Source organism: Oryza sativa, chromosome 7, assembly GCF_034140825.1.
Source record: "Oryza sativa Japonica Group chromosome 7, ASM3414082v1".
Taxonomy (NCBI): Eukaryota; Viridiplantae; Streptophyta; class Magnoliopsida; order Poales; family Poaceae; genus Oryza; species Oryza sativa.
This window is the reverse complement of record NC_089041.1, coordinates 19,474,309-19,484,555: the sequence shown is the minus strand read 5'-3', so window position 1 is coordinate 19,484,555 and position 10,247 is coordinate 19,474,309. Positions and strand designations below refer to the sequence as shown.

General features: G+C 43.8%; 1 protein-coding gene across 2 annotated transcripts; it reads left to right on the top strand.

Moving 5' to 3' along the window:
• The first annotated feature begins 151 nt into the window (after positions 1–151).
• LOC9271299 (protein TPX2) lies at positions 152–5,265 on the top strand. 2 transcript variants are annotated; one of them, XM_015791213.3, is made up of 23 exons: positions 152–449; positions 554–639; positions 743–801; positions 906–942; positions 1,039–1,100; positions 1,186–1,271; positions 1,359–1,575; positions 1,658–1,766; positions 1,862–1,981; positions 2,115–2,210; positions 2,452–2,628; positions 2,717–2,779; positions 2,865–2,945; positions 3,061–3,140; positions 3,229–3,307; positions 3,395–3,523; positions 3,604–3,690; positions 3,778–3,897; positions 3,987–4,153; positions 4,242–4,350; positions 4,437–4,496; positions 4,596–4,690; positions 4,782–5,265. In XM_015791213.3, exons 1-23 carry the CDS (start codon positions 278–280, stop codon positions 4,864–4,866), a joined length of 2,376 nt encoding a protein of 791 aa, XP_015646699.1. In that variant the 5' UTR covers positions 152–277; the 3' UTR covers positions 4,867–5,265. The 2 variants fall into 2 exon arrangements, with proteins under 2 accessions (XP_015646699.1, XP_015646698.1); XM_015791212.3 differs by having other exon boundaries at positions 1,356–1,575.
• Positions 5,266–10,247: the final 4,982 nt, after the last annotated feature.

The window sequence follows — 10,247 nt, the reverse complement described above, 5'->3', positions numbered from 1 at the left end:
AATAGCCGTTGCGACCCCGCGCCGGCTCCGAGCCGCCGACCCGTTCACACACAAGCGCCGCACACCTCCCTTTGTTAAACCGTTTAAAACTCTCCCGACCGTTAGAGCCTCCTCCCCCTCTATCCCCCCAACGTTCGTCTCCTCTTCCCCCGATCCAACCACCACCACCTTCTTCTCCTCCTCTTCCGCTCGACGCCATCACCACGCACTTGAGAGAGAGAGAGAGAGAGAGAGAGAGAGAAACCCTAAGCCTCGCCCGCTATCCAGCCAAGCACCGATGGCGACGGACGCGAACCCGGAGGCGGCGGCGCCGCCGCCGCAGTTACTGGTGGACGAGGGCTACGAGTTCTGCGCGCCCAAGTTCTTCGACTTCGTCTGCGACGAGACGGAGGAGGAAATCCGCGCCGCCGAGCGCTGGTTCGAGGCCTCCGCCAGCCACGCCCCTTCCCGTACGCTCCCCAATCCCCACCCCGCCGCCTCGATCATCCCCCCCTCTCCCGTGTTTTGCTTTTTTTGCGCTGATTAGGGCTCTTCTTCTTTTACCTGCTTGCAGCGTTCGCTCCGAGGATCAAGGAGTCGAGGGCGGAGGTCAAGATCGAGAGCCTCTGCGACTTCACCGACGCGGAGCCGATTCCGAAGGTACGAAGCAGAAAGCTGCGGGAATAACCCCCCAATTTTGCCCTAATTTCTGTAAATCTCCCCCCTTCTTATTGTCCGTTGGCCTCTGCGTTCGTCATGATAGGAGGTAGCAGTGGAGGAGGCAGCAGGAAGCGCCGCCAATCCCTCGCAGAATTCTGATGGGTAAGAGTTGGAGAACTAAAGAAATTGTTTATGATGATTCGTTGTGATCTGATGAAGTTAATCGATTTCTCGTGTGTTTTTCATCTTCACTTTTGGATGTTCAGGAATGTGCAACAGAATAAGGACGGCTCCATCAAACTTGTACGTGATTTCTTGATGTTTTCATGTTTTCTATGTTCTCAGTTTCAGTAAGTACTAGTGTTGGGTTTCTAGCAGCTCACATCCTGAATTCTTCAGGTCCATGAAGCAAATCCCAGTGAAAATTGTGTCACTGACGGCGATCATAAGCACCAAGAAAGGTGCATTTCAAGACCTCAATTTGTTGGTTCATTCCGTTTCTTGCTGGTTTTGGCATGTGAATGACTAATTGGTTGTTTTGGGCAGTGATGCAATGTTGGAGTCGCCACCAGCAGAGGAGGATGAGAAGGAATCGCCAAAATCCTTCGAGTTTGTCCCTTCCAATGCAAAATGTAAGTTGCTAGTTATATATGAGCAATGGCAGTGGGGAAGAACTCTGATCCCTGGATTTTGATATCAATGTTGCATGGCTTTAGCAGCAGATGTTGCTTCTAGCACACCGAAGATTCAGAGGCCTCCACCCGTCAAAGCTGTCACTACGGTGCCTACCTGTCCCAAGCTGACAGTGAAGACAGAAGCCTTCACTCCGAAGGTGCAGGCAACGAACTCCTCCAGAGGTCTTGCACCCTTGACTGGCTCAAGGGCACATCCATCTGCTTTGAAGCAGTCGATGAGCGTCAAGAGGAGTGTGATCAAGTAAGAGTCATGCTCACTCATAAAAAAATATATTAATCTGGAGATTATTTTCTTACTAATGTCTGAATTGTTGGTTTTTCAGATGCCCTCGTGAGTTGCTGGCTGGGAAGGCCGCTACTGCTGCGAATGAAATCGCACAAGAAAATCAAGCTGTCAAGAGACAGAAGCTTGATGATGGGAGGACAAGACAGGTAATACTGGGATGAGATTAAAGATGGCACTTCAAATACATGTGTTTGCGTTGCGCGAGATTTCTGAGAAACATTGTGTTTGCCGTCGTGGTTAGATACTGAACGTGAAGACAAGGACCCTGCCTCACAAGGGGAGAGGAGGTGGTCTAGCAGGAAGCACCGAGATGAGCCTGTCGGCCATGAGGAAGCACCGTGACGATTCACACTCTCTCAAGGTAGCTCCCAAGTTGCTCTTCTGACTCTTAAATGATAGACTTAATTGTAATGTTTCTTGTGAGAATGCAAGTATAATGTGATTTTGTTATTGTGAGCTTGGCACTTAGCAACTTTTGTTTCTGCCATGTGCAGGAAGTGACTCACTATATATCGGCAGCAGAGATGGTAAAGAAGTTCGAGTCTGGGACTAGAGAGTTGGCCATCCCTCACAACAGATCGCTTTCTCATGTTAGCACTCATGTGCCCTTTATTATTAATTTTAAATTGTGTGCATTTCTCCAATTTTATTAATATACATGTCTTCTCAGTCTTGTTGTGGGTATTTGGTTCCATACAAAGACCGATGTCCTTTTTGTGATACTGATATCTGCATATCAAATATTGCACAGTTATTACATCTGAACCGTTGACGACGAAATCATTATTGGTACTAAGAATTTTGACATATTGCAATTTGTGCACAATGCAGGAGGATGCAGCAACCGCATTACAAAGAAGAACAAAGCTGATGCTAACAAGGCCAAAGGAACCTGAGTTCCAGACCTCCCACAGGGTCCGTGCTGTCAGAGTGAAAAGCTCTGCTGAGCTAGAGGAGGAGATGCTAGCCAAAATTCCGAAGTTCAGAGCACGGCCGTTTAACAAAAAAGTGAGAAATTTGTTTGCTTTGGTTTTGATTATACTAACTACTCAATCCAGGATCTGAAGACTAACTATTTGTTTGCTTCTCCTTTCAGATTGCGGAGGCCCCTTCATTTCCTCCTCTTCCAAGGAAAGCTCCACAGCTTCCTGAATTTAATGTACGTCTTGTTTGGCTGATTCAGAAATTTATGAGCTCCACAGCTTTGTTTGGCTGATTCAGTTATTCCTTTCCAACACCTACAGGAGTTTCATCTTAAAACGATGGAGAGAGCTACACGACATGCAGACACCTGTTCCGAAGCTTCTTCCGTGGGGACTATCAGGGTAAGCTCCCTTCACTTAACCTGGTTGCTAATATCAGTATGTAAATTCTTCTTCTTATTAGTCTCCTAAAAATTAAAATTCTTGGCATTACTGAAAGTTTAATCAAATCTTGCAGAGTCAGAGCAGTAAGCCACTGACCTTGACAGCGCCAAAACCACCCCAACTTGAGACAGCATTACGAGCTAGACCACCAAGGTTTCCCTTTGCCACTTGCATCATTCAGAAAACAAGCCATTTTATGTTATTGATTATTTTCGATTACTCTAACATCATCTTTCTGCAGGGTGAAAAGTTCTCAGGAATTGGAACTAGAAGAATTAGAAAAGGCTCCCAAGTTCAAGGCAAAGCCACTGAACAAAAAGGTCTCCTTATCTTCTTGAAGCTTGTACATTTGATACATTGATTGCATTGTGCTTCAAAACATCCAGTCTGAACATCATTTCTTGCAGATTCTCGAGAGCAAGGGTGATATTGGTGTGTTTCCACATCTAAAGGCTCAACCAACAGCCCCCAAGGAATTCCATTTCTCTACCGATGATCGCTTGGGTCCTCCTGCAGTTGTGGATCTATTTGATAAGGTGAGGGTTCTAAGTCATGCTAGTAAGCTCATTATTTTTTTTCCAGAAACCTTTCTTCTAAGTCCTTTTCTATTTTGTAGCTCTCTCTTTGCTCAGAATCTTCATATCATAGCAAGAAAGATGTGCCCAGATTGACAATACCAAACCCCTTCAATTTACATACAGATGTAAGCAGTATGAAAGTTATTTGTTTTCCCAACACATTGCATTTACCTATCTGTTGCAGGCAAATAACTTTGTTATCCATGTTACAGGAAAGAGGGCATGAGAAAGAGAGGCAGCTAGCTGCACAACTGCTGCAAAAGCAATTACAGGAAGAGAAAGCCAGGATTCCGAAGGCTAATCCTTATCCCTACACAACTGACTATCCAGTGGTACGTGCAAAGTAACATACCGAATATTACATGTCCTGGTTGCTGACCATCTCATATTCTGCTAGCCTTAACATTTTCTCTCTCTTCAGATACCACCGAAGCCTGAACCAAAACCATGCACGAGGCCAGAAGGCTTTCAGTTAGAGAGTTTGGTGAGGCATGAGATGGAGCAACAGAGGATAATGGAAGAAAGAGAGAGGATGGAGAGGGAAGAGGCCCAGAGGAGAGTAGTGAAGGCACACCCCATAATGAAAGAGTAAGCCTTCACATTACGGTTTCTCTTGTCCCAACAGTTCCTGGTTTCCCTTATAAGATGCATATTAATACTGTTAATTTTGTTGCAGGGATCCCATTCCTCTTCCAGAGAAAGAGAGGAAGCCTCTCACTGAAGTTCAACCACTTAAGTTACATGTTGATGAAAGGGCGGTCCAAAGATCAGAATTTGACAATATGGTCAGCAAAGCAAGCTTGTTCTATTATCTGGTTTGGAGGAGCCTGCCAAATTGGCTGAATTTACTGAGCAATTCGTTGTCGTGCAGGTGAAGGAAAAGGAAATAACTTACAAGAGATTGCGAGAGGAAAATGAATTCGCACAAAAGGTTATTATTTTCTTATGCCTTCTTCTCAAAATCCCTACATTGTTGGATGCATTTTCATCTGTTCTGGCAACTAACTTGCTGTGATCTTTTCATGTGAAGATTGAGGAAGAGAAAGCGTTGAAGCAGCTCAGGAGGACCTTGGTGCCACAAGCACGGCCTCTCCCGAAGTTTGACAGACCATTTCGTCCCCAGAGGTAAGAGCAGAAACGGCCAAGATTTTTGCCTACAATGTCATCGACCTTTCCGTTTCATCTCACAAACGTGAACTCGTTGTTTCGCACACAGATCAACCAAGCAGGTGACGAGGCCGAAGTCCCCACAGCTTCAGGTCGACCAAAGAGGGGCAAGAAGGCACGCCTTCATCAGATGATCCAACTCTCCGGCTCATCTTGTTGTCGTCTATCGGTTACCCACTGGCTGCTGCTGTTTTCTCTTCTGTTCTTGACGTCAAGATCATCCCCAATTCTCGCAGCGATTCTTTCTGACCAATACATAAATAGGCCGATCCAATCCTGTTATATAGTCAGTCAACACAGCTGACGGCGTGTGTATGCTCCTTTAGGGTTCTGCTGATGCTTGACTGCATTATTGTAAATTCAGTTTGTGTGCTGTGTGTGTGTGCTGTTCGATGAACGACAATAGGATGACACCCTGTCAGTGTCCTCCTCGTCTGTTTCGACGAATGCAAGTTGTATTCATTATTTGTTTATCATCTCTGAACTATCCTGGAGTTCTGTCGATGTTGAATAATCTAATTCATATCTCGGCACTTGGAAAACTCTCGTGAGAAACATATGTACCAAGAAAAACTGATTCATGTCAACAACCTAGCATTCTACTCCATCATCCGTTTCGAAATGTTTAACGCCGTTGACTTTTTTAGCACATGTTTGACCGTTCGTCTTATTCAAAAAATTTAAGTAATTATTAATTCTTTTCCTATCATTTGATTCATTGTTAAATATATTTTTATGTAGGCATATAATTTTACATATTTCACAAAAGTTTTTGAATAAGACGAACGGTCATATATGTGCTTAAAAGTCAACAGTGTCAAACATTTCGAAACGGAGGGAGTATCAATGTTTTACTCATTTGGACATATGGAAGTTGTACTCATTTTGTTTATCATTTCAGATTTCTATCAACGTTGAACAATATGTAAGGAGTTAAGGACGGCGGCTGGAAGCAGAAATCTGGGCATTTGAAAAACTCTCCCGAGAAAATAGACGAATCCTGTGAAAACCTGTCCACCAAATTCACATCCTTCTCATGAATCATGTAAAAATGACCGGTCAAAAACTTAGATGCATGATCACACATGCCCGTATTTCATCTAAATTTTCTCCCAGAATACCGTTCGCGATTCTGTTCGTTGATAGTACGTCAATCACATTGTCACATGCTTTCCCCCAACTACTGCTGACGGGCGACGAGCCGACGACTCTTGACTTGCGCAAAACCATTGGGGGATTTCGCTTACGAAATCAATCCACTCAGCAGCGTAGACTCGTTCCAAAGATACTACGATTTGGATAGGCCGGTGGTCTGGATCTGGACACAAATCCCATCCGTGTAATTCTAGTATTTCTCTCCATTTCCAAGATTGATCGATGCATGTGTAGCAGAAAATAATGATACTATAATCCCTAGCATTTGACATGTTCTTTGGATTGAAAATATAGGTGAATCCGCTCATGCGCTTGAGCTTTCTATGCGAAAAGTTCGCTTTGTTTTTGTCAAACTTTTCTTTCGAAAAGCCACATGCTTTCGGACAAAATATATCCCTTTACGTTTTGTGCCAAACATTTCTTTTTGTCCTCTTACTATCAGACGGAGGTGATAGCACTTCGTCCAAACCGCGTTTGGTTCAACGTTAAGCCTTAAGGCAGTCCGGGTAATTAACCTTAATGTTTCTTTTGTTTTAACATGGTACCTTAATATTTCTTTTGCAGGGATGATTAAACTTAAATCTAGTTGGGTTAATTATAGCTTGGGAAGCACCGTTGATTCATGTGAACTTGGTTCAATTTTTCTTAAACAACACATATAGGTATAGTGCGATATTTCGTATGGATAGAACAATAAAAAAAAACAAGAATATAGCCTTGGGAGGCTATAGCCTGGAAAAAAAAGCAACCACACCACACGTTTACAATCAGACCTCACTACTAATGAACTACTAATGAGATAGTAATACGACATCTCGAAGGAAAAGGATTTTCCAAACGACGACTTCAAGAACGATATGACACTGAGATGCCAGCACCGTCCATCCTAGGTTCAAGACATTTCACCTAGAGGAATCCATCAGGGGGCAAAAGAGATCACTCAATAATACCCTAAGGGGAAAAGTGGCGCTCGCAAGCGTCGCCCTTGCTAGCTCAAAGAGGCTAGGCTTTCGTTTGTAATCTTCCTACTTCCTCGTGTCAAGATCTTCTGCTGGTCATAGAGAACACCACCAACCACACTCCTTCGACGCACAGCCACCGCGCCAGCATCTTGCTGCCAGCTGACCATCGAGTAGAAGCTCGACATCCGACGCATTCCAAATCCATCCACACGGTTAGGTTGGAGGGCGAGAGAGAAGAATGGATCTCCTCTCCGCACTAATCTGCCAACGAGGCCTTCTTATGGTGTCGTCGCCACAAGTGGCCTTCTTATGGTAGGCCTGCAACGCACACCTCACAAGGCCACCGTTGTCACTGCCACAGCTAGACTGCTAGCGTCATCTCAGGCCGCCCATCCGCATCACTGCCACCTTGTCCTCGCCATGCACCGTACCAGCTCAGTTTGCCGCTGGCCGGCCTGCGCCTCGCTGCTCTCAACCTCGTCACCGTGCCGGCCTCCTGCCACCGCCGGACACACCAAGCTTGCGTCACATAGGCCTTTGCTGACCGCAACTTGCTTCTATCACCAACCACGTCACGTCAGCCTCCTACTCCAAATGTCGTCATCTACCCGCTGTAGTCGGCTGCGTCAACCTCCTTCTCATCCGCTGTCGTAGCTTCCAGCACCGGCCTCTTACTTCCGCCAACGCAGGCGTCCCGCGGCCGCCGACGCTGTCGGCCCGTAGCCGTCGGCCTTCTACTGAGGCCAACGCCGCCCATGCCGAAGTTCACTGACAACTTTCTGAGCTTTGCGTCGCTTCCCCCGCGCTGTAGATGGAGTGTCGTCGGGTTTTGGCCCCGCCACCGCCATCCTTGCTTGTCGCCCGGTTTTCCAGGCGGTGAGCTCCGGTGGCAGCGAGGCATCGAGGAGGGTGGGAGGGACGGCGGCGGGTGGCTAGGATTTCGCTTCGAGCCGTCTGTGCGTGGGTGACACGGATATCTTTCTTCCTTTTCGGTTCAAATTCTGATCCCCACAATTAAGAACACATGGGACCATGAGTTCACTTTGTGTAGAAGTTTCAATGGGGTTCACGAATTTATCCATGGCCCCCTCCATCCATCTAATGCGTTAAAAAAACACACATTTACGGATATATGTAATTGTTATATACATGTGTGTTGATGTGCTTGTGTGCATTTCCCATTAATATAAAGTAGCTCGACCAGAATCTCGTGTGTGGCAACTAACCTTAGCTATCATGGTTGTCGTCGGCTTCTATTTAAGATGTAAATTGCCCATCATTTCATTAACTTATGGACGTTTTGCATGCCTAGCCACCTTTTAACAAGAATAAAAATGGGTTCTATGGGAAAAGTAGGCGTAGTGGTGACCGGTGAAGCTGTCACCCATGGGTGCAAGACTTAATACTATCTGCGCTTTCAATAGTAATTTAACGAGGGCAAATATTTGCTACTGACACTACTTAGAAAAAAATGTTTTTTCAGGCGGTCAAAACATGTTCTCACAGGCGGCAAAACCTTCCGTCTATATCTAAACGACGGTAAAAATCCCTAATTTTTACAGGTGGACCAAAGCACTGCCTGCAAAAATCAGGGGGCAGTTTGAATCTTTCCAGACGCTGTAGGTGCTACAGTAGTCCCGCTTGTAAAAATACCCTCAGCGCCAAAATTTTTTTTCTCGCCAACCCCACCCGTCCCTAGGGGCTTCAAATCACAAACCACAAATTCTCACAAATCTCATCCAAGAAACAAAATCCAATCACAAACATTGTAAAGTTGCAACACAAAATCATTGGATTCAAATCTACAGCAAGTTAACAACAATGAACATGTAAACTTAAAAAAAAACACGTCGTCATCGCCGGCGAACTCCTTTGTTGTATGGGGTGGCCGCCGCCGCCTCCCTCCCCCCTCCAGCTGGATCTGGGAAGGGAGGGTTGGGGCAGCGAGCTAGCGACGCAGCCGGCGCTAGTCATCGTCATTGCGCAGTAGGGCCGTCGTCGTCCTGCGGTAGTACTCGTGTGTATAGTAGTGGGATAGAAAAAAACAGGTTATGAGGAAATGCTTTGTGCACGTGTTTTTCTCTTTAAAATCCACAATATAATAGTATGTACTCGATGTACTAAATAGTTAATACATATAGAAGTTTCTGATACATGAGAACTAGGAGCGAGAACTAGTTCTTATATGAGAAATCATCCAAGAAAGTAATTTTAAGAGGGCTTAAAAAAGAAAATAATGAAACAACCCATGATCAATTATAAATTAAGTTCTACAACTCAAATTCGAAAAGACTGGTAAGGCAACGAGCAAACAATGAAAAAGTTCGACGGTTCATATTTTTTTTTACTATAGATTTGTATCATTAGATTTATCATCGAACTGCTTTAATAACATACGGTCATAAATATTCGACACTTTAGTCAAACTTTTGAAATTTCAAAATAAGTTTTTACAAAATCTAATAAATTTATGAATAATATTTTAGGTAAATTTAAGTGCACTTTTTTACTTTCTAAAATTAAGTGTTTCAAATGGTTGAGATTTAAAAATTTGCCCAATAATCAAATATAATGACTAGAGATCGGAGAGAGAGAGTATAAAGATCTGAAATAAGAAAATAGACAATAGTAGCTATAGATATATATATGTCTAGATTCATTTAGATCAATATGAATGTAGGAAATGCTAGAATGACTTACATTGTGAAACGGATGAAGTAATTCAATTACTCTAGATTTATTTAGTTATTCTCATGAAACCTCAAATTTCAGATGGAAAAGAATTATGATATTATGGTAATATTTTTGAGGTAATTTAAGTGCACCTCTTTTAATTTTGAAAATTAAGCGTTTCAGATGGTTGAGATTTAAAAAATTATCCAAATCTTACATGAACATCAAGTATAATGACCAGAGAGCGGGGGAGAGAGTATAAAAACTCGAAACAAGAAAAATAGACTGATTGTTTGTTTGTAGCTAATGCACTAAAGCCATACCAAGAGAACCGATCCCAATGGTACCACATTATCGCCGATGTGCAAAGTACAAAGGAGTTGCTAGCAGAGGTGAAATATCGTCATGTCGAAAGAGGTTGCAATAGGGTACTCATGAGTTAGCGCAGCTGACTAGTAGAACGAAGCATTGTGCACTATGGTGGGAGCATATTCCCACCTGCATTCAAGGCCTTGTTCTCAACGATTGAAATAACTTTGTTCTCATCAGTAAAGCTTTCTCTTTCTGAAAAAAAAGAAATAAGAAAATAGGCAATACTAGCTATTAAAACATAATTCAATTACTCTGGATTTTAGTTATTCTCATGAAACTTCAAATTTTCAGATGGAAAATTTCACAGGGTCATCTGTCAGTTCTGTCGCATCTCTGTCCACAGTTGATATATG